The sequence below is a fragment of the Mirounga leonina genome, unplaced genomic scaffold (assembly GCF_011800145.1).
Source record: "Mirounga leonina isolate KUSES-001 unplaced genomic scaffold, KU_Mleo_1.0 Mir_125, whole genome shotgun sequence".
Classification (NCBI taxonomy): Eukaryota; Metazoa; Chordata; class Mammalia; order Carnivora; family Phocidae; genus Mirounga; species Mirounga leonina.
The window spans coordinates 69,515,817-69,537,918 of record NW_023270305.1 but is presented as its reverse complement, the minus strand read 5'-3'; the positions used below and the strand labels follow the sequence as shown (position 1 = coordinate 69,537,918).

The 22,102-nt window shown below is 41.1% G+C and overlaps 1 protein-coding gene across 1 annotated transcript in view; it reads right to left on the bottom strand.

The window, feature by feature from the left end:
- Positions 1-22,102, bottom strand: part of VWA3B (von Willebrand factor A domain containing 3B) — a 214,933-nt gene that overhangs the window by 142,293 nt on the left and 50,538 nt on the right. Inside the window, exon 8 of the mRNA XM_035001730.1 lies at positions 7,700-7,825. Coding sequence (XP_034857621.1) covers positions 7,700-7,825 — 126 coding nt within the window. The remainder of the gene's footprint in view (positions 1-7,699; positions 7,826-22,102) is intronic.

The window sequence follows — 22,102 nt, the reverse complement described above, 5'->3', positions numbered from 1 at the left end:
TTCTTACACAAATGTTTTTCTGTTTCTTTTTTTAATCTGGAAAATACAGGGTTACTACCTATAAGAAAATGCATGTTTGAGTTCAACAAAATCCTGGCTCTTTTAGCAATATCACTTGCTGCTTATTAATCAGCCCTGTCAACATTCATTTAACTATAAAGAGCTTTAGAGGTGTAAAAGCATGCTGGAAAAAATTCAGTTCTGGGAAGAAATATTACCTTCTCTTTTGCCTTGTCGGAAGTGTGAGCACTCTGACAAGTGTTAGATTTGCTTCTAGTTACATAAGAAACCAGCTGTGCCCTGCCCCAGATCTCATCCTGCAAGTCTTATTTGAACAAAAGGGATATACTTGAGACAGTAAATATGTACAAGGGCTCTGTAAATTAGTCTGCTTTGCTTTCAGATCTTAAGTCATCATGTTGGTAAAATAGTCCTCACCTACTACACTGATTGGCCATCACTGGTAGAGAACAGAGAACTCATATATGTTCTTCTCTGTATATATCAGAATCCAAAGATCTTGGAATAAAAGATTCAGAAACATGGCATTCCCACACTTGACAGGCCCATGTCTTTACACCAAGAATGCTCGCTTCATCCAACAGTGTGTCACTCACAGCTATATGAACTCCAGACTTGTAGTCAATTGCCTCTCCTGCTTCTCTGTTTGGTCTCTCTAGAGTGCTTCAGTCTTAATAGATCCAAACAAGCTTCATCATGTTTACCCACAAACCTGGTTCTCCTCCAGCATGGTATCCATCTAGGAGCTTAGCTCTGACACCTATAACTTCTGTACCCCCAAGTCCTGCCTAGTTCAATATCTGAATCTTCCCTCAGATCTGCCCACTTATCACCTCTCACTTACATATCCTAACTCCCTTCCTTCATCGTCACTTGGCCTCCCTCTTTTAATCTGTTTCCCACCCAGTAGCCAAAATGATTTTTTTTTTCAAAGTGATTTTTTTCTAAATGCAAATCTGATTTTATCATTCCCTTGCTTAAAATCTTCCAACGGTTTCTTACTGGTCTTAAATGAAGGACTGACATCTCATATGATGACCTAAAGACCCAGCATGATCAGGTCCTTGCCTACCTTTCCAGACTCATCAAGGGCCAACTGCTAACTTGATCTCTGAGCTCTACCCACACTCATCTTTTCCAATTCTTCTAAAGTGCTATACTCCCTCCTGGCTCAGGACCTTTGCATGTGCCATTCTGTTGCCTAGCATATACTCTTCCCTTACTCCCACCTCTTCACCTCATTAACTTGACTCCTCAACCCTCAGATATCAGTTCCAATAACATTTCCTCAGTAAAGCATTCCTTGATCCCAGAAAATAAATAGCTCAAGAGCTCACATTTTTCCTTAGTCACACTATTCCAGTTGGTAATTTATACTTCCACGCGCATGTCTCACCAAGCAAGAAATGGTACAAGATGCTGCTTTATGAGCGCCCATTCCATGTCCGTTTTACTAACCATGATACTCATCATCTAGCACATATAGTAAGCACTCAATAAATGAAAGAAAAAATAAATGGATTAACCTTCTCGTAGACAGCATTACATTCTAACTATGTGATAGCACAGTTCTAAATGTTTTACATGTATTTACTCATTTAAGTCTCACAATAGCCCTGTGGAGTAGGTATTATCATTATCATCCCAATTTTGCAAATAAGGAAACTGAGCCACAGATAATAAATGTCTTGCCAAGTGTCACACAAGAGTGGGGAGAGCCAGGATTAGTATCTTTCTAATTCCAAATCTGTATACTTCACCAGAACTTAAGGCAACAGAGACATCTGGCTGGTGGTTTAATACAATGATAATAAAAACAAGCATTGCCCCCCTCTTCATGTGCTTAAAAAAAAAAAGTGCTCAAAACTCCTGAAGAGCTCTTGGTTGGAAATGCCTGTAGGGCTTCAGTGTGCCTCTAGTCCCTTCCTTGTCATTTGACATTGAGTTTGATATTTTGAACCAACCAAATATTGAGAGTCCAATTTGGCATGACTATACAACATGATTAGACTTATTATCTCCAGTGAGTAATAAAATGGCTGTGAAGGTTATTACAAATGAGGAGCTCCTGAAATGATGAGCTGCAGCATCATCCAAAGAAGAGTCAAGTCTCCCTAACTTGGACAAATTCTTGAACGTTTTGTGAGAAAAGCCATCTTTTCATTTGAGAGTCATACCTGGCACACTCAAACACACACACACAGAATGCTCAGATGCATTAACACCAATATCTCTGAACAGCTCAGCACCTCAGGAGTGATCCACATCCTCTTTTACTTTATTAACATCTGCACTGAGATATAATTGACATACAGTAAACCACACACATTTAAAGTATACAAACTGATACATCTTGATATATGTATGGTTAAGTTTATATTTATCATCTTGCCATTTGTTTTCTATTGGCCCTATTTGTTCTTGGCTCTCTTTTTCCCTTCTGACAGATCTTGGATTGAGTATTTCTAATTCCATTTTATCTCCTTTGTTGGCTTGTTTTGTTATTTAGTAGTTACTTTAGGTATATAGCAAACATCTTCAATATATCATACCCTAATTTCAATTAACAGTATAGGACTTCATGCACAAGTTTAAGAACCTTGTAATAGCATACTTCCATTTCTCCCTTCCTGGATTTGTTTTTTGTTTTGTTTTGTTTTGCAAAGCATTGGTTTGTTGTTGTTGTTTTAATTGTAGTAAAACATATATAACATAGAATTTATCATTTTAGATATCTTCAAGAGTGCAATTAAGTGGCATTTAGTATTGATATTGTGGTGCAACCATCACCACCATCCATCTCCACAACTTTTTCAGTATCCCAAACAGAAACTGTTTACCCATTAAATAATAACTCTCCATTCCCCACTCCCCCAACGCTTAGTAACCACTATTCTACTTTCTGTCTCTATAAATTTGACTATTCTAGGCACCTCATATACGTGGACTCATACAATACTTGTCATTTTGTGTTCGCCTTATTTCACTTAGGGTAACACCTTTGAGAGATTTATCCATGTTGTAGCCTATGTCAGAATTTCCTTCCTTTTAAAGGTTGAATAATATTCTATTGTATGTACATACCACTGTTTATTTATCCAGTCATCTGTCAGTGGACATTTGGGTTGTTCATCTTTAGAACTTCTAATGCTGCCATTCCTCTCCTGCTTTTATGCTATTGTTGTCATACATTTTACTTAGACATATGTTATAGACCCCACAGTACACAGATATTATTTCTGTTTAGTCAATTGTCTTTTAAAGATATCTAAATAGAAAAATATTTTATATTTATCCATGTAGTTATCTCCTGTGTTCTCTATTCCTGATATTCTCTATCCTCTAATATTTCCTGAAGGGCAGATGTGCTTATAATAAGCTCTTTCAGCTTTCATGTATCTGAAAACATCCGTATTTTGCCTTTTTATTTTTGAAAGACATAGACTATAGAATTCTAGGTTGAAAATTTAAAGTACTGAAAGGGAAAAAATGATGTTGCTCCCCTGTCTTTTCACTTGCAACAAGAATTCTGCTGTTGTGGTTATCTTTGTTCCTTTGTATATAACATTTCTTCTTTTTCCTCTAGTTGCTTTTAAGATTTCTTCTGTATTACTGGTTTTGAACAAATTGATTATGATGTCCCTTGGTATACTTTCCCTCATTTTCTTGTACTTGGCATCCATTGAACTTCTTAGATCTGAGTTATAGTTTTCATCAAACTTGGACATTTTTCAATCTTTATTTCTTCTAATATTTTTCTGTTCCCCCTTCTCTCCTCTCCTTGGAAATTCCATCTACATATATATTTTGGCTAGTTGAAGCTCAATGATGCTCTTTTGTTTGTTTTTCGTTTGGTTTTTACTTGTTTATTATTATTCTTTTTCTCTGAGTGTCTCATTTTGAATAGTTCCTATAGCTGTGTCTTCAAGTTCACTAATCTTTTTCCCTGCAATGTCTAATCTGCCATTGATCCCATTCAGCATGTTTTCATCTAAGATATTTTCTTCCCTAAAAGCTTTTCATTTCTAAAAGTTCAACATATATCTTTTTTTAAAAAACTATATCATCTCTGTTCCTACTTAAATTTTTGAACATATGAAATACAGTTATAATAACTGAATTTCTTTTTCTGTCAATCCTAATGTATCAGTTCCCAGTGAGTCTGGATTGGATTGATAGATTATTAAGGGAAATATTTCCTGCTTCTTTTCACACCTAGTAATCTCTGGAAGCCAGTTGTAAATTTCACCTTGTTGGCTACTGGTTGTTTTTGTATTCTTTTAAAGCTTCTGGAACCTTGTTCTGAGATGCAGTTTCATTACCTATAAAGAGTTCTTTCCTTCATGTCTTAATTTGATGATTTCCTCAGAGGGCCTAGAGCTCCACTGAATGCTACTCATTCCCCATTACTGAGGCAAGACTTTCCCAAGTAGTCCACCCAGTGCCCCATGAGTTATGATTTATTACACTAGGGCTGTTAAGAACAGGCACTGTTCCTGGCCCTGTGTGAGCACCAAGCTTTTTCTTTCCAATTCTTCCCAATGGATCTTTCCCAGCCTCAGGTAATCTCCCCACATGAAAGAGTTCCTCCATATTGAGCCAAATTTTCAAGCAGCGGGGCTCTGCAGATTTCCAGAGTTCTTCCATGTACCTCTCTCCTCTCTGGTAATTTGTCCTATGAAATCTAGATTTCTTGGTCTCCCTGGACTCTTAGCTCTGTCTCCCAGAATCGGAAGTTTATTGTGCTCCACCTGGAATCCTCCTCCCTACCACATGGCCTGGAAACTCTCTGAAAGCATTAGGTTGAGATAATCACAGAGCTCACCTTGGATATTCCCTGTATCTCAGGGATCACTGGCCTTCATTTCTTGGTGTCCCGTGTCTTTAAAAACCATTATTTCAGGCGTGCCTGGGTGGCTCAGTTGGTTAAAAACTATTATTTCATATATTTTTGTCATTTCCCCCCCCCCCGCCCCTGAGATTTCTCATATCCTACTCTTGGTAATTAAAAGAGGTCAAAATTACCAGTGACTGGAGTATCTGGCCTCACCAACCTCTTATCCTAGGCATCAAGCTGATGAATCATCCCTGCCAGAAATCACCCTCCTGGCCAGCTGGTCTCTGAACCAGTGCACCTAGCCCAGGGGGCGTGTGGGGGTGCTATGCCTGGGAAGATCGACTTTGTCTAATTCACATGAAGGTTTCACATGCAATGGCAGCCCATCTGACCTCCATCCTAACCCATCCCTCTCCAGATGGCTATGCTATCTCCTTTGACCTAGCAGGCCTTGGGCAGCCAAACTTAGGAAATGGCTATGCCTTCACATGAAGCAGACCCTCCTTTGCCTCAATAACACTGTGCTATAGGTGGCAAGAGGAGCAGATCAGACACTCCAAATATGGTCTCTGGGGCCAAAGCAAGGTTATAAAAGTTTCAATGAGTATCCAACAGTGGAAAGGTCCTGACCAAATTTTCCTTTTTAAATAGAAATAGTATATGTGAAGCATCTTTTGAAAATGTTTAGTTTTTAGTTTTGGGGGGGTGTGTGTGTTAGACTGAAATAAAGGGACAATGATCTATCCTTCTATCAATTACTGAGGCCAACAGCTTTTCTGTTTCCTTTAGAAATAGTATCTAAAAATCTTCTGTTAATCCTCAAGACTAACTTCCCCAAGTTTAAATACTCCCTATTTTAGTCTACTTGTGCTACCACAACAAAATACCATAGACTGGGTGACTTAAACAACATAAATTCGTTTTCTCACAGTTCTGGAGACTGAAAGTCCAAGATCAAGGTGCCCTCAGTGTTGGTTTCTGGTGAAGCATCTCTTTCTGGCTCGTAGACAGTCATCTTCCTACTGTGTCCTCACATAAGTTTTCCTCTGTGCACGCGTGGAAAGAGAGAGGTCTCTGGCGTCTCCTCCTCTTCTTATAAGGACACCAGTCATACTGGATTAGGGTCCCACCCTTATGATCTCATTTAACCTTAACTACCTTTTTAAAGGCCCTATCTCCTCATACAATCACATTGGGGGTTAGAGTCTCAACAGATGAACTCTGGGGGAACAATTCAGTCCACTGTACTACCCCCCCAACACTTGAGCAGCAGGATCACCATTCTCTTTGTGTACCATGGATGCTGACTTTAACCCAAGGCCCCCTGCTTCATTTTCATGCTCTCAGGATGACAGAGGACTCTTTGGGTTCACATTAAGTATGGTGTCACTACAGGCCCCTCCTTGGGGACCCCGGAGAGCTGGCACTGGCAAAGCAACTGCAGCTGTGCTGCCCCAGACCCACAGCTGGACACCCAGTCACAGTCACAAGGAATTTATCAGGTTGCACAGGGCAAGTTTACCCATGCCTTTAACCTCCTCCTCCCTCTACACATGTCCCTTCCCCACTTCTCCTCTTCAACTGCATCCCTGCCCCAGCTGGTCTGGCTCCTTGCTCTCCTCCCACATTGACACCTCTGTAATATAGGCAGGGTACCAGGAGGCAATACAGCCTGGCAAAGGTTCCCAAACTTTGCTATACATTAGGATCATTTGGGGAGCTTTCAAAACCCTCAATGTCCAAATTGCATACTTTATGGATTCAATCAGAATGTCTGGGGTGAAAGACAGACTTGGATACTTTTACTGAGGAACTAGGTTCTGAATCCTGGTCTCACTACTTCTAGTTCTGTGGCCTTGGGTAAGTTACTTAACCTAAATGGAGCACCTATCTTATAAGATTGTAGGAAGGTTAAATGAGTGAATACTGTGAAGAGCCTAGCACGGGACTTGCCATGTAAGGTATGTGCTGTAAATGTTAACTACCATTATTACCAGAGGTGCCCTAAATGGAAGCAGTGCCCTACAGAGGAAAACCATTTACTAACTCAAGAATTCAGAAAGGAGAATCAGTATACTAACTCTCTAACTGTGAAAGGGAAAAGAGTGAGCTAACATTTATCAAATACCTGCTTGGTGCAAAGCATACATTATTTTACTCAATCTTTACAATCCCTCAAGATGGATATAATTACTTAACAGAAGAATAAACTATAGCTTAAAGAGATTAATTTGGGTCAATGCCTAATGATGGAATTGGGATTTGCAACAAGGACTTTCTCACTCCAAACTCAGGTTCCTCTGAATCCTCTTCTCAACTAGGCCTCCAGCTTTGAACTTCGATGTTTGTCTCTGCATCACCCAATTTTAGCAAAAATCCTGCTAAGTCAGTTTAGCCAGAATCCCCGCACCCTTCACATCTGATCAAATATCTCATAGCCCACCACCCCCAGGTGATATCTGGTCATCCTGGCCTGCCTTCAGCAAGAATCCTGTCAGGTAGGTTTAGCCAGAATCCCCTTTTACCCCTGATGTTTCCTCTTAGTAATTTTCCATCCACCAACCCCACCCCGCTCCTTGGCTGCAAATCCCCACTTGTCCATGTTGTAGTCATCACTGAGCCCAGCTTTACACTGAGGCCTCTTCTCCCTAGCAATAGTTACCACCTTCCTGTCCAGCTCGTTTTTCTTGGACAATCTCACACACACACGCACACACACACTCACATTCACTCACTCACATACACACACACATACAAACCATAGCACAACTCTGGAAGAACTCCTCAGGAAACAGCCCTTCATCCCCAACTGGTAACACTATGAACATAAACAGCACCCACCATGGTCGACTTTGTCCACATTGGACTTGGGTGGCTCAGCGACCAGCCTCTGGATCTGAGTCAGAGTGCTGCAGGCTTCCTTCATCTCCCTCCAAATAAGAAACACGTCCTCTCTGACCCCAGCTCCTGGGAAGAGAAACACAGTGTGAGTGGGCGGCTATGGCAAGGCCAAGAACTCTCTGGTAGTCCCAGAGGCCTGCTACACACCAGCCAAGTTTCTAGAACATTTCTGAACATCAAATTCCACTTTCCCCACTAATCTGAGAATCAGAACTGAAATCCCTAAGGAAGTGCTGTCACCTCAAGAAATCATAAATGTAGACTTTAGGATGCAATAAATCTTTGTAAATATTTGTAGCAGCCATAATATTTTAAGATGAATTCCTGATAATACTCAAATAAGATAAAGAATGAAATTATTCAAAAGCACCTAACAAAAGCCAGGGTGGGGAACAGAAATTCAGTGGTATATGAAAGTAATAATTTCTAACCTTTCTTGATTAAACTGAGATTTCCCACTTCTCTGAAAACCACCTTCACAGTCCTTATCTTCCCCTAATGTAAGAAATTATTCTTTGGCCTCCTTTTCTGGATCTCTGGTCTCTTAATTAAGGGTTAGGTTTGGCTGTATGATATTTTTTTCAAAATGATATGGCTACTTAATATAAATATTAATCTCATTCTCACAATCAATCAATAAAATTTTATCCTATGGTAAGAGGTCCAGGCCCTAAGAGATTAGTAGTTTCCAGAGATTAAGGAGGGTGTTGGAGCAGGAGGGAAGTGGGTACAGCCACAGAAGTGCAACATAAGGGATCCTCTCGTGGTATCTTGACAACATCAATATCAATGTGATGGCTGTGGTAATGTCCTATAGTTTTGCAAGATGCTACCATAGGGGAAACTGGGTAAAGAGCACCTGGGTATCTCTATTATTTCTTAAAACTGTATGTAAACCTACCATTATCTCCACACACCTCTCGATTAGAGCATGCTGCACACACGAGGCCAGTGGTGAATCCAAGAGGCCACAAGAGAGCTTCCCATTTTCAGTGGCATCCATGGGCCCAGCCACTGGCCTGGTACTACTCAAGACATCACAGGGGCTACCAGAGAGTCGCTGCTCTGGGGTTGCTTCTAATATGGTTCTAGTAAGTATTCAGAATTTAGCAGATATCGTCTCAATTTTAAAAGCTCCATTCCAATAAAAAGCTTAAAAAAAATCTAACTCAATTTCACAGACTGTATACAGTCAGCTCAGAGAACACTGACGATATTATCATTAAAGTAAGCTAGTCCAAACTCTCTAATGATAAATACCTTTGAGGGTACCTGCTTTGTGCGTGGTATTGAACTCGGGCCTTTCTAAACATTGTCTCTTTCTCTTTACCACAGCTCTGCAGGCAAATTCTACTCTTGTCCTCATTCTACAGCTGTATAGAAACAGAGGTAGAATGAGTCATCCAAGGTCACACAGTCAATGAGTGTCAGAGCAGGGAGTCAAACCCAAGTTGGTCTGACTCTACCAACTCTGCCACCCTGCATGGTTGCCCTAGAGAAGGAATGGATGGTTATAGAGGGTCCCTGCAGCCCCCTCCCTGAGCTGCTCCTGAGACCTCCTTACCAAGCCTGTCTATGTAATAGTCCACAGATGCTTGAGATCCTATGTCCACTGAGAATGAGAGACCACCATCAGCCTAAGGGCTGCCCCAGGAGACTCATCTACCCAGGGTGAAAGGACTAACCTTAAGCCACCAGGACAGACCAGGGCAGACCATAGTTGATGTTTCTGACATTCAAATGTAGTCAAGAAGGGCAGGGCGGAAGTAAGGGGATGCCAGGGATCTGGCCCTCCCGAAGCTGGCCAGGTGGAGTAAGAGAGTATTAAAAGCTGTATTCATAAAGAAGCAAGTGACAAGCCCTGCCAGATATGGAGGGCCACCGTGGCTCTACAGCCATCAATAGTCCAAGGAGTGAAACGTGATGTATACGCAGCTCCGTGCTGGAATTCTAAAAATGTCGCAACCTGCTGCCAAATGCAAACCTTAAGCCCACAGGACTTTCTGACTGGTGCAAAAGCAAAACTGAATTCCAGCTGCTTACTGTAGCACAGAGGTGTTAAGTAGCAGAATCCTCTCTTTAAAAGTTTTGAATGAGTCAAGGCTTGTCAATTTCCATTCCCCCCACACTTGTCAATAGTATCTTAAGAGGCAGTGAACCACAGGTCAGCAACAAAGGAAAAATTCAAGAAAACTGAGTTGCTCTTGATGATCCAGAAACAGGACAGTGTATTTAAGGGGCAGTAAGTGACAGCATGCTCCCTGTGCAGGTAGTAACCAGATTATCAATACACCAGTTTAGTCATTATAATTAGGCAGCTACAGAGTCCTATGCTGGTGATCAGAAAAAAAAAAAAAAAAAAAAAAACCTCAAAACTGTCCATTTAACCAGGTTTGCTTTAAAAACAAAACAAGAAAAACTGCAGAGCAATAAAAAGCATAACTTAGGATGTAGAGGTTTTATTTTGTTATTCCACAGGCAGTGAGGAAGGGCTGCCATTTTTAGCAGGGTCACTTCTAAGGGACTCAGCTGGGATATCAAGCAGTTGCAGCCCAGGGAGACAGCCCTACTGAAGACCGAGAGGATGGAGGACAAGGCACAGGAAATCCCAGTATTCAGAGAGCTCTGTGAATTTAGATGCCATAGGCTAAACCAGAGAGGAGACAAAATCATGAGGAAGCCACACGGATTTTGATCACCAAGGTACAAGCCAGCCAAGATCTGCTATGCACAGAAGCAGGATATGGTTCCTCAAAGAGACATCCAGACAAACTACAAAATCTTCCAACCCAAACGTCCCCCTCCTGCACCAAGCCCTGATATCTCCCATGTGCCATGAGGTAGCAATTTGAAGGCTCACAGAATTCTGACACCAGCTGGGAGAGATGTCATATTAAGCTGCTGTTTTTCATTAGCACCCGGTATTGATTTCTCAAATTGGCTGGTTTAACAAATGAAATGAGCCCCAGGTCAGGTATGTTTTGATATGTCAGAGGAACACCACCTCCCTGTCAAATCTTCCATGTCTCACCTACAGGATAAAGTCCAGTTGTCAGAGTACAATTCATTAATTATTCATTTGGCAAATATTTGTCGAGCACTTACTATGTGGTAGATGGGCACTGCCAGTGCTGAGGGCCCTGCTCCCTGCGCTGCAATCGAGTCCAGGGTTCAAGGCTCTATAACATTCCCAAATGCTCTGCCACCTGGTCAGGGCACTGTCCTCCCAGCCCGCTAGGGCCCCTGTATGCCACTATCTTCACCATCAGGAAACCCAGAGCTCTCCACTGCACTCACCCCACCCTTCATTCAAGGCACTGTCCAGCCTCTGCCATCAAGGTTGGCCCAGCCATCCTAGCAAACAGTGATCGCCCTCCAGCTCCTTCTCAATCCCATGGAAGGCATTAGCCACAACCACCGTTCTCAGTCCTTTTGCTTCCAGGACACACTCTCAGGTCCCCCTCTCCCCCGTTAGATAGGCTGACAGTATATGCAATTCCTGGCTGCCTGTCACCCCAACCTCCAATTCCAAGGAGGACAAAGAAGCATCAGCCAGTGATGGTGAACTAGTATTTGCATGACCTTGAATCCAGTCTAATTTAAGTCAATCCTTCACAAACATGATGCTTTATTTTTAGTACGCAGCTGCTTACAACACAGCTCACCACTCAGCAGTGTGTCCCCGGTCATTGTGCTATCAAGAGCTGTGGTCTAAAGCTCTCCTATGGTGTGAGCGCGCAGGCTTGGATTACTGCTTATGTTCACACAGGCTGACTTTGCTCACTAGATTGTAAACGTCTTGAACGTAGGGACAATGTCTTTTCTTTCTTTGTATCCTCCACGGCACTTAGCACAAGATCCAGTGTTTTCAGCAAGAATTCTTGTCCTTCCTTGCTTTTATTGTCCTTATTACAAAGAAACAACCAAAACCAAATACATTCTTTCCTTGCTCCGCTTCAGGACGGACAGGTCCCAATATTGCAAGAAACTCTTCTGAGTGGTATATAACAGACTCACGTCACTTGAGCATATGACTGTGCCCTCGGTATTCCAGACCTTAACAGTGACATGCCCTCAAGAGCAGTAAGTCCCTTCCTTTTAGATCCTCCTGCCACAGCGACACAAGGCTCCCCCCACGTATCTGAAACACTAGCATCCCAACGGCAGGAGGGGAAAGGCAATTCAAAAAGCAGCTAGGGTGACACTGGTCCCAGGACAACCTAATGTAGCACAGGGAGAGGGCAAGCCAGAAACTAAAAACACCATCAGCAGCCCTGAGTCCCAGACCCCTCCCTAGTCCCAGCACGGGCTCATCTGTCTGTGGCCCTTCCCCATTGCACAGGACTCCTGGGTGCAGAACTGACCCAGATGGGTAGAGACTGCTGTCTGCTGGAGCCCTAAACTCCTATTCAGCTATGAGGATCTAAAAGAACTGAACAGAACTATCAAAAGGCAGTATTTTCAGGGAAAAGCAGCACATGCTTCTATTTACAGAAAGCAATACAATGTGTTTCTTAAACTAAACTATGAGGGGACGAAAATCCCCAGAGATCTGAAATTATAATAAGGGTCTGATGCAAGGGGACACTGCAAGTGGTGAAATCAGTAGTTTCTGTTGCAATGGAAAATCCCCGCTTACTTGTGTTAAATTATATATTAAGCTGCTTTGGTGTTGAGAGGTCACTGAACACCTTCTGGCTTGATCTGGCCCCACCGCCCCAACCACCAAGGTGCGTGGGCAGCTGCACTCAGTTGCCCTGTGGAAATTAATCACTGATTAGTTTAAAGAAAATAGAGTCATTTCGCTATCTGGATAAACGTCTAGCATTTTCCTGGAGCAATGAATATACATGTTTCACAAGGGCCATGATGTCTTTTTTTTTTTTTTTAAGATTTTATTTATTTATTTGACAGAGAAAGACACAGCGAGAGAGGGAACACAAACAGGGAGTGGGAGAGGGAGAAGCAGACTCCCCGCCGAGCAGGGAGCCTGATGCGGGACTCGATCCCAGGACTCCAGGATCATGACCTGAGCCGAAGGCAGTCGCTTAACCAACTGAGCCACCCAGGCGCCCAGGGCCATGATGTCTTAAAAGCAATTTCAAATACCACGTGTGGGCAACTCTTAATAAGTGGGTGTGAGCCTATCTCCTGGGGCCTCTCTCTTCTAAGTGGTACACCGTAAAGTGCAAATGTAATGCAGTATAATCACCCAACATTCACCTAGAAAACTTGAATATAAGCCATCATTATTCTCCACCAAACTCAGCCAAGAAGGATGACCCCAGGCTCTGGGTGCTACCGGGCAAGCAGGTGATAAAGACCCGGGCACAGGGATAGAGAAGCAATATCTAAAGAAACAATGTCTAAATGCCCACAATAAAGTTTGGCTGAATAAATCTATTCTATTTAGAATAGGCAATACCCTTTAAAAGGCAGCAAATCAAGAGGTGTTTTAATGAAATGGTAAATTCAGGGGAACTTTCCTTCAGAGAAAATTTGTTAAAATTGTTGTTTCTCAGCTTTTCCATCACAAAAAGGCCTGAACTTCTTTTTGGTTCTAAGGGATCTACAGTGCACGAAATGAACGCAAGACGGTCACAGAGCTACTCCCTGATTTCTATCAACCAACCCTGAATCAACAGAGAAACAGTAAGGCTAGGATTACTGTTTGAGGGAGCAACCCCACACTAGCATCTGCTCAGCCTTCTGTCCTCAACCAAAAGCCCATTTTTGTGAAATGGGTCATGTGGGCTACCAGAGACTGGGTCTCCCTCCCAAGTTTTAGCAGGCTCACAAGACACTGACCTAGGACCCAGGAAGCCAATTATTTTAAAATATCCTCTTCTCAATAGGACATCTTCTTAGAGAATTGTTGTTCAATCATTTATTCAACCAAACTCATTCAATATCTATTATATCTGAGCACTGGAAATACAGAATGAACAGGAAACAGTCCAAGCTTTTAAGGGGCTCTCACTCCAGTGTGGTCTTCCCAAAGTGTGGTCCTCAGAACATGTGTCAGAACCCCCCAATGTGCTTATCAAAGTACAAACTCCTAGGCCATACCCTAGACTTATTCTGAGTGGGGGGGCAGGGGGAGACTTGAGGAAACTGTACTCCTGAAAGCATCCCAGTGATTCTTTTGCAACAAAATTTTGCAAAGCTTTAGTCTAATAGGTGAGACAGGCATGTAAACAAATTATTTCTATACAAAATATTCTTGGAGAAAAAAAGTTGAGTCATTTCTGGGAACAATATTCTAATACCCTGATGTCCCTATTCCTGCCCTAAAGAAGTGCTCTCCCCAAAGAAGTCAAAGCTCTTTTTCCCCTTCAAAGTGCTGGAGAATCCCTGACATACCATCTTCTAGATACCCATTCCAGGCCATTCTCACTGATATGGTTCATTACATTCCACTATTTCTAATAGTGCTGTTTATTTTAGATTAGACGTCTTTTATAATGCCTGCTTCCGGCTGATGCATCAAGGAGGAGAAAGAGGGGAAAACTAAAACTTACTACGTGCCTACTATGTGGCAGCCACTGTGCTGGGCACTTAAACATACTGCCTCATTTACTCTCACAATGATCACGAATAAGTAGGGATCATCACCCCCATTTTACAGATGAGCGAAGTGTGGTTCAGAGAAATTAAGAAACTTACCCAAGGCCACACAACTAATAAGTAGTGCAGTCAGGTCTGTCTCCAAAGTTGCCCATTCTCTTTCTACAGTGGAACACTGTCCTTGTGTGCCCTCGTAAATGATCACAACACAAGATCTATGTAAGCAAATCTCATCTGTTAGGGTGTTGGTTGCTTTTAGTTTCCTTCTTCAAGGGGCTTATAGACTCATCTCTTCCTGGGAGGGAAAGCACCCAGTCTGTAATTCTGATGTGTAGGTGATGATGGTTGGTGAGCTGATCTCCAAGGCCAGGGCCTCCTCTGAGATTCTGATGAGCAGCAACCCACCCCTGCCGGCTTAGCTGGCATGTGCTTGCGCTGGGATTGGCAGTCACCCACGGCACAGCCTCATGGGGTTAGTAGCTCTGAGAGCTCTCAAGTGTTGGACTTGTGCTATCTGCATGTTTGTCTCCCTTATCCAACTGTGATTTCCTTAAAGACAGAACTATGTTGATCCATTTTTATAACCACTCTCCCTGGTACATCCCTAACAGCTGGCAGACACTTCCAAATAGGCTGTTCCCAAGCATAAACTTCCTGAGGAGAGGGACTTCCTTTTTCATCACTGGATGCCCAGAGCTCAGCACAGTGCCTGATTTTCAAAAGTAAATGTGCCCTCAAATCAGGGCACGTTTATTCAAAGGTAATCAGAAATTGACACCAGTTCTTATTTAGCAATTCATTTTAATTCTTAAGAGATTCTTGAGGGATTTCTCTATGCCATATGTTTTGTTAGGTGATGCAAGATGTCTGGACCCACTCAATTATTTCAGTGGGATTCTAAAAGATTGATTGTGTTGGTGACCAAAGAACTGGGCTGAGCCCACCACTGCCCCATGCCAAGAAAGGACTATAGTGAGCAGTGGAGGCATCCTGGGGACAGGCTATACTGCAACTGGGAGCTGAGAATAACAAGGAACCCAGGATATAAATGCGGAATGGGGGAAGGAATACAGTGGTTCCCTGCCCTGAAAGCGTCTTACTCTCTGGTTAGGAGAAGTAGACCTTCACACATACCCAGGTGTAGGGAAGAAGAGGGTGGAGGTGGGAAATTCTTAAATCCTAAACTGGACTCTTGGAGTTATGATGGGAAGGAACAACTTTTAAATCATCAAGCAGAAGCATAATTGATATTCTAAGAGTTTGAGGTTCCCTGAATAGGAACCTTGTCTTTTATGCCTTCAGAATCTCCTCCTCAGCCCTAGTGAGCCTCTAAAGACACACAGAAGGTGTTGAACAAAGGGTTGTTAACTAACCAGAGCCCTGTCTCACAGAAATTCAAGGCAAACCATTATTGGAAGGAGCAGGACTCTGGAGATAATTAAAGTCTCTCAGCCTTGAAAACTGTAATGTGACAACAATTTTGGAAGTGCAGCTGCTCCGGCTCCATCCACTGAATTAAACTGAGTTCTAGGGGGAAGGAAGACCTCTGAGAGAGCCTCCTGCTGTCAGTAAGTTATAATCAGTGCTTCTAAATTAAATCAGAGATTAGAAACAAAGAGGCAATGCCAAGCCTGAGTGATGGGCCAGTAAACTTTAAATATCTAATTAAAGATCGGAAGTGCCTTCCAAGAACATAACTTGGTTATTTTTTTTCTCTCCAAGCCTAACAGCCCGAACATATCTTAAAGTAAGTAAAATTTAGTTTCATAATATTTAGTTTTAGTTCATGCATTTACCTTCACCAACACACACAAAAAGTACAGTTTCCAAAGGGAGAATCAGCCAAATTTTTACAGCTACACCATTTTTGGACTTCAGAATAAAACTAGCTGATCTGAGCAGCTTTTCTGACACCATTTTGCCAGGAATACTAGACCCAAACAAAAACACTCTCAGAAAAACAGTATCCTTTCCTATTACCTGATATTCCTTTTTATTTATTCTTTGAAAAGTCTTTCTCTTAGAGACAAGAGCCAATATGGCAGTAAGTGCAGTGAACCCCGTTTGTAGTTCTGCTCAATTAGGGGCTGGCCAGCGAGCAATGTGGAGGGCCCAGGGCAGTACTGCTCAGTGAGAAGGACGATGATGAATCCATTAGTGATGCCTGACATGGGTGCAGGTATAAGTGAACGATGTTGTGCTGCCCAACCCTGACCTCCTGGAACCATGAGACGGTCCTGAGCTGGTAGCTCTTTTGGTTGTGTGTATGGAACTATGTTGAAGTTACAACTGTGCCCCGAGTGTCTGCCCTTTGCCTCCCCCTCTTCCTCTTTCTCCTCCTCTTCCTCCTCTTCTTCTTCCTCCTCCTCCACCTCCTCCTCTGGCTTGAAGTGGGAGCTCAGAGCTCTGACCATGGCTGTCAGCCTGGATGCTTATTCTACCACAGGAGTGCCTCGAATTTCCAATTCTGAAGAGCCTGACATCATAGACCATCTAAAATAAGTCCATTGTTCACATCACCAATCAGTCCAGAGCCCAGGATAGCTACATCAAATGCCAAAATTCTTTCCTTTTCTTAGGCTGATGCCAGGCCCTTAAGAGGACATTTTTCTCTAACATGATTTTCCTATTCCATATTTATAGTTTCGGTTTAATTAAATTTTTCAAGGGTAAAACCAGAAGAGAGAACTAATACAAAAGATGAGGTCTGCTCCAAACCCAAGAGATCAGAAGCCCTTTTTCCTCCTAAAAGTCCTCAAACCACCAAATAGACCCCTCACTTTAGGCCCACGGGGCTTTCACAACCTAAGGAGTAGCCAGCTTTTCACAGAATTAGGACTGTACCCTTTAAAGATACAGTTTCTGGAAAGCACCAGCACCTTCCCCAAAGAGCAATAACCCAGACCCCATCCAGAAGAATCTACGTGAAGCTTCTGAGAATTGAAAACTACCACATCCAATTTACAACTATTCTTGCACCATTCGAGCTCCTCCCTGAGCCCAGTCTGACAGCAGGGAAGTAGGAGAAAGTCATGCCCAGAAAAGGCCCCATAGAATGGGTGCTTCTGAAGGAGGCCAACCCCTAGTATCAACCTTGAAAATGGACCTTCCTCCTATCAGGACATAGTTGAATAGTACAGTATTCACTTCCTGGATCCAAATTCCAATTCTCATTCATCACTGTGAATGAAATAGTATCATGACTATTATAAAAATATTCTTTATGACAGAGGCTTTTGTATCTTGTCAGATTGTTTTACTTTCTAGAACCAATGTCTACAATAAAAGCCCACTTGGAATCCCAAAAGGAAACTAGCACTAATTGGATGCCAATTTTGTACTAAACATTTCCATGTGTGTTACATGTTTTAATTTTCCCAAAAGCCATGAGGTAAATGCTATTATTACCATTTTTACAACTGAGGGAACACAGTTTAGAAAGGTTAAGTAACTTGCTAAGGTTACACAAGTAGTTAGTAGCAAAACTAGGGTTTGAATCCAGGTATGGGATTCCAAAGTTGATTCACTTCCCAGCAGACACTGTTTTCCAGAGCCAAAAATGAACCACACAACAACAAAAGATTGTGATAGCTTACATTACTGTTCGGCAAAAATTTACTTCCCTCTCCATCCCATTGACATTGGACTTAATCATGTAATTGGCTTTGGCCAATGGAATGCTAGTGGACATGACATGAGCAGGGCCCTTAAACATGGCTGCATGGTTTGGCTTGACTCTTGTGCTCATGCTATTCACTACAATAAGAATATATCCTGGATAGTGCTAGTTAAAAAGGACAAGTCCATCCTAGATTAACCAAACTGCAGTTGACCTATAGACCGGTGATCAAGAAATAATGACTGAAATCTTTCTAAATTTGATGGAAACTATAAACCAGCAGGCCCAAGAAGCTCAAAAAACCCCAACTACAAGATACACATCATTAGAATTGAAAAGAAATGGTGAGGGGCTTCAGAAGGCAAAAGGAGAGACAGAAGGGAAAAGCCAGGGAGGATGTATGTCAGTCTTTTCTCAACCTCCAGAGGGTCAGTAGCATTAAAAGTCATACCTAATGAAGAGTGTGAGAGATGAGTAGTAGAAGGGAATAAATAAAGGAGCTGAATTTTCATGTGGGAATGTGGGGAAATGTGGCTAATGTGGGGAAAATTTTCATGTGGGAATGTGGGGAAGTGTGGCTAATGTGGGGAAAACCACAGTACAGGCGACCAGAAGATCGCAGAGGGCAAGGGGAACAAAAGGATATGCCTCCTCCCATAAAAATTCTCCCATAAAACAAATCCAGGGGAAAGATCTTAGACAGCACCTGGCCACAGAATCAGGGTTAGAGGCAATCTCCTCTTGATCCCTGAGGTGGGCAGCCACCACCATCTGCACAAGTGCTCAGGGGGGCTGACGTAGTAGGTGCCATGAACCCTAGTCCCCTTCCTGTCCTCTCTCTAAATATTCTTGACAGTCAAAGAAGATGGGCCTTAAACTCTTGGAAGGTAAGGTAAGAACAACTTAAAATGCCATGTGATATTTAATGTACCATCCTAAGCAGCCTCTGTCAAAACAATGGAGAAGCTTTCCATCACCTGAAAAGAACAGTCCTAGAAAAATAAACAGGAAAAATTTCAGTGTGGAGGGAAATTCTTCCAAGGAATTAATGTACATACAAGAACCCAAAGCAAGCACAGAATAAAGGACTATACATAATATATCAATTGTTGTCTTTGCAAGAAACAAGACAAAAGTGCTCTCAGCCTACAACTAGTTTTTACTTTCTTAAGGGAAGAGGCTGATGTAAGGAATTATCCCAAAATACAAAGCCTAAAAGCTGGTAATAATTTATGCATAATTAACTTAATTTGCAGATATGATTACAATTTATTTATCAAACCCATTATGAGAAATGCAGATTCCTATAAATATCTACTTGCCAACAAGTATCAAATGTCAAAATTAAAGGAAATCAGAATTTGTAGCAATGTATCTAGTTTATCCAGTCTCTTATTAGTTTAAGTCGGAGCACTCTAAATGACTTTGGAAACTTTAGAGAATAACTACGGCCTTTTACATCTCTACTTGATAATGGGTAAAAATGCCACATTATTGTTCCAAATTTTTTTAAGGCTTTAATACACTGACAAGCTGTAGTAAGTAAAACACTGATATAGCTCAATCTTTTGTTTTGCTTTCAAATCGTACCACTGGACCTCCTCAAAACTGTACTAATAAACAGTGTAGGGGGAGGAGTGGAGAAAAGAAAAAAGAGAAAGGAAGGAAGAAAAATATATTGGGAGCAAAAAATGAAAACCTTAAAATGTCCGTGGCTTTGTGAGAAAACAAGTGTTCCACTGAATAAGACAGTACAGAAACCAAGTACACATGCGCTCTCCCCTCAGAAGATTCAGTCCAGCAACACAGGAAATGAAGATTTATTTGGATAATAGCAAATCCGTTTTTCACATCTACAGTAAATATACAGGGCAGAACGAGAAACAAATTAATGTTAAAAGGTCATCACCAGAAAGGGAAGACTAGAATAGGAAAGGGCAATGAAGCAGGGTAGATGGGCCAGGAGCAAGCCTACACCTGGGAATACAATATATTACAAAGGAAGCCACATACATCAGTGAAGAAAGGTAAAGGTTCATGAGTGAACAAGGTGAATTCAGCTGTTAGCTATTTAGGAAAAACCCGTTTACATCCTTACGTTACACCACACCTCAAAAACAAACCTAGAGGGAACAAAAAGATCTTTGTTTTCATTTTCAACTCAGGCCAAAAAGGACCAAATGGAAAAGAGATGGAATCACAAAGGAGCTATACGATTTACAGACTGGACTTGCTATGTAAATCTTAAGGTGCATATAAATGATTGCCAAAATGAAAAGGAAAACAATAAGTAGGATAAATTATCAATAAGTAATAATACTAATGAGTTAATGTCATCAATATACAAAGAGTTCACAGGAAGTGATAAGAAACACAAGTCCCCAGCAAATAAATGGGCAAAAGACAAGCAGGCAATTAATAAAAGAAGTTAAATACAAAAATATCCAATTCCACTACTACTATTCACTACTGATGACATTAATTTCTTCATCAAAGAAATTCAGATAGAAATGAGGTAACTATTTTTATGCTAATTCAGGTTCTGTGAAATGGGGATTCCGCATACACTGTTGATGGGAGTTACATCATTTTAAAAGTTTTTAGAAAGCAAGTCCATGTGAAAGATTAACCCAAAATGTTCAGACATGTTGATCCAGTATTCTCATTCCTGCAAATCTATTCCCCAAAAGAGTCTAAAATACAGGGGGAAATACACCACAGAAAAAATGCTGTATTATCTCTAATAGCAAAAAAATTCAAACTTACCCAAATGTCCAACAAGAAGTGATTTACAGAATTATAGTATACCACTTTAATAAAGTACAGATGACCCTTGAACAAAATGGGCTTGAACAATGTGGGTCCACTTATACACAGATTTTTTTTGATACAGTACAATACTGTAAATGTATTTTCTCTTCCTTATGATTTTCTTAAAACATTTTCTTTATTCTAGCTTACTTTATACAAGAACACAGTATAAAATACATATATAACATAAAAATAAACGTGTGAATCAACTGTTATCAGTAAGGCCTCTGGTCAACAGTAGTAGGCTATTAGTAGTTAAGTTTCAGGGGAGTCAAAAGTTACATGTGGATTTTTCACTGCTCAGGGGGTTGGTGCTCCTAATTCCTGTGCTATTCAAGGGTCAACTGTACTATGTATCTTTTAATATCACTTACAGAAGTTTTTTAAGAACATAGAAAAATACTTGCTATAATATTAAGGAAAAATGCAATATTCAAAGCGGTACATAATAGTGATGCTTTAAATTTTTTTAAGTATACATTTTACTAGTTTTCTTTTTCTTTTTTCTAGGTTTTTTTTTATTATGTTATGTTAATCACCATACATTACATCATTAGTTTCTGATGTAGTGTTCCATGATTCATTGTTTGTGCATAACACCCAGTGCTCCATGCATTCTGTAAGTATACAATTAAGAGGACCACAAGGAAATACACCAGTATATTCAACAGTGAAATTCTTTGAGTGGCAACAATGTTTCTTTTCCTTTCTTCTCTGTATTTTCCAAATTGTTTACACTATGTTTGCACAGTGCAGAACAGCAGAGTGCTTATGACAGCCTAGGCTCAGACCTCCTGCTCTGCCTCTTACCAGTCATGTAACCTCAAAAAAAACCCCAAGGCTGTTTCTCTTCTGAAAAATTGGAATAATAATACCACTCACTTCACATAATTGTTGTGAGGATTAAATGAGGTAATGTATATAATGCACCTAACAACACACACACACACACCAGCTTTAATCACTTTAGGAAAAAAATCCTTTAAAGTTATAAGAGTTAAACATTAAGCAGGTTAGTACACTTCATCACTCTCATCCAATAATTACAAGTGATATATCATGGTTTCTAAGAAACAGTGGAAGAAAAAAAGACCAAAAAAGTTATTTTTTAAAATTTACAAATTACATTCTCTTTAAAACACCAGAATTTTATGCCAACCTATTGAAAGATATTTTGGAATTTGAGAACTAGATAATAGATGGGCTAAGTGTTCAAATGCTACTTCATTAATTTTATGTAAATAGAGTGAGTGGCAACATAATGTATGACACACAGATGGGTAACAATGAAAAGTGAAAAATACCATCCACCCCACAAGAAAGATGAAGACTTCAGGTTTCACATT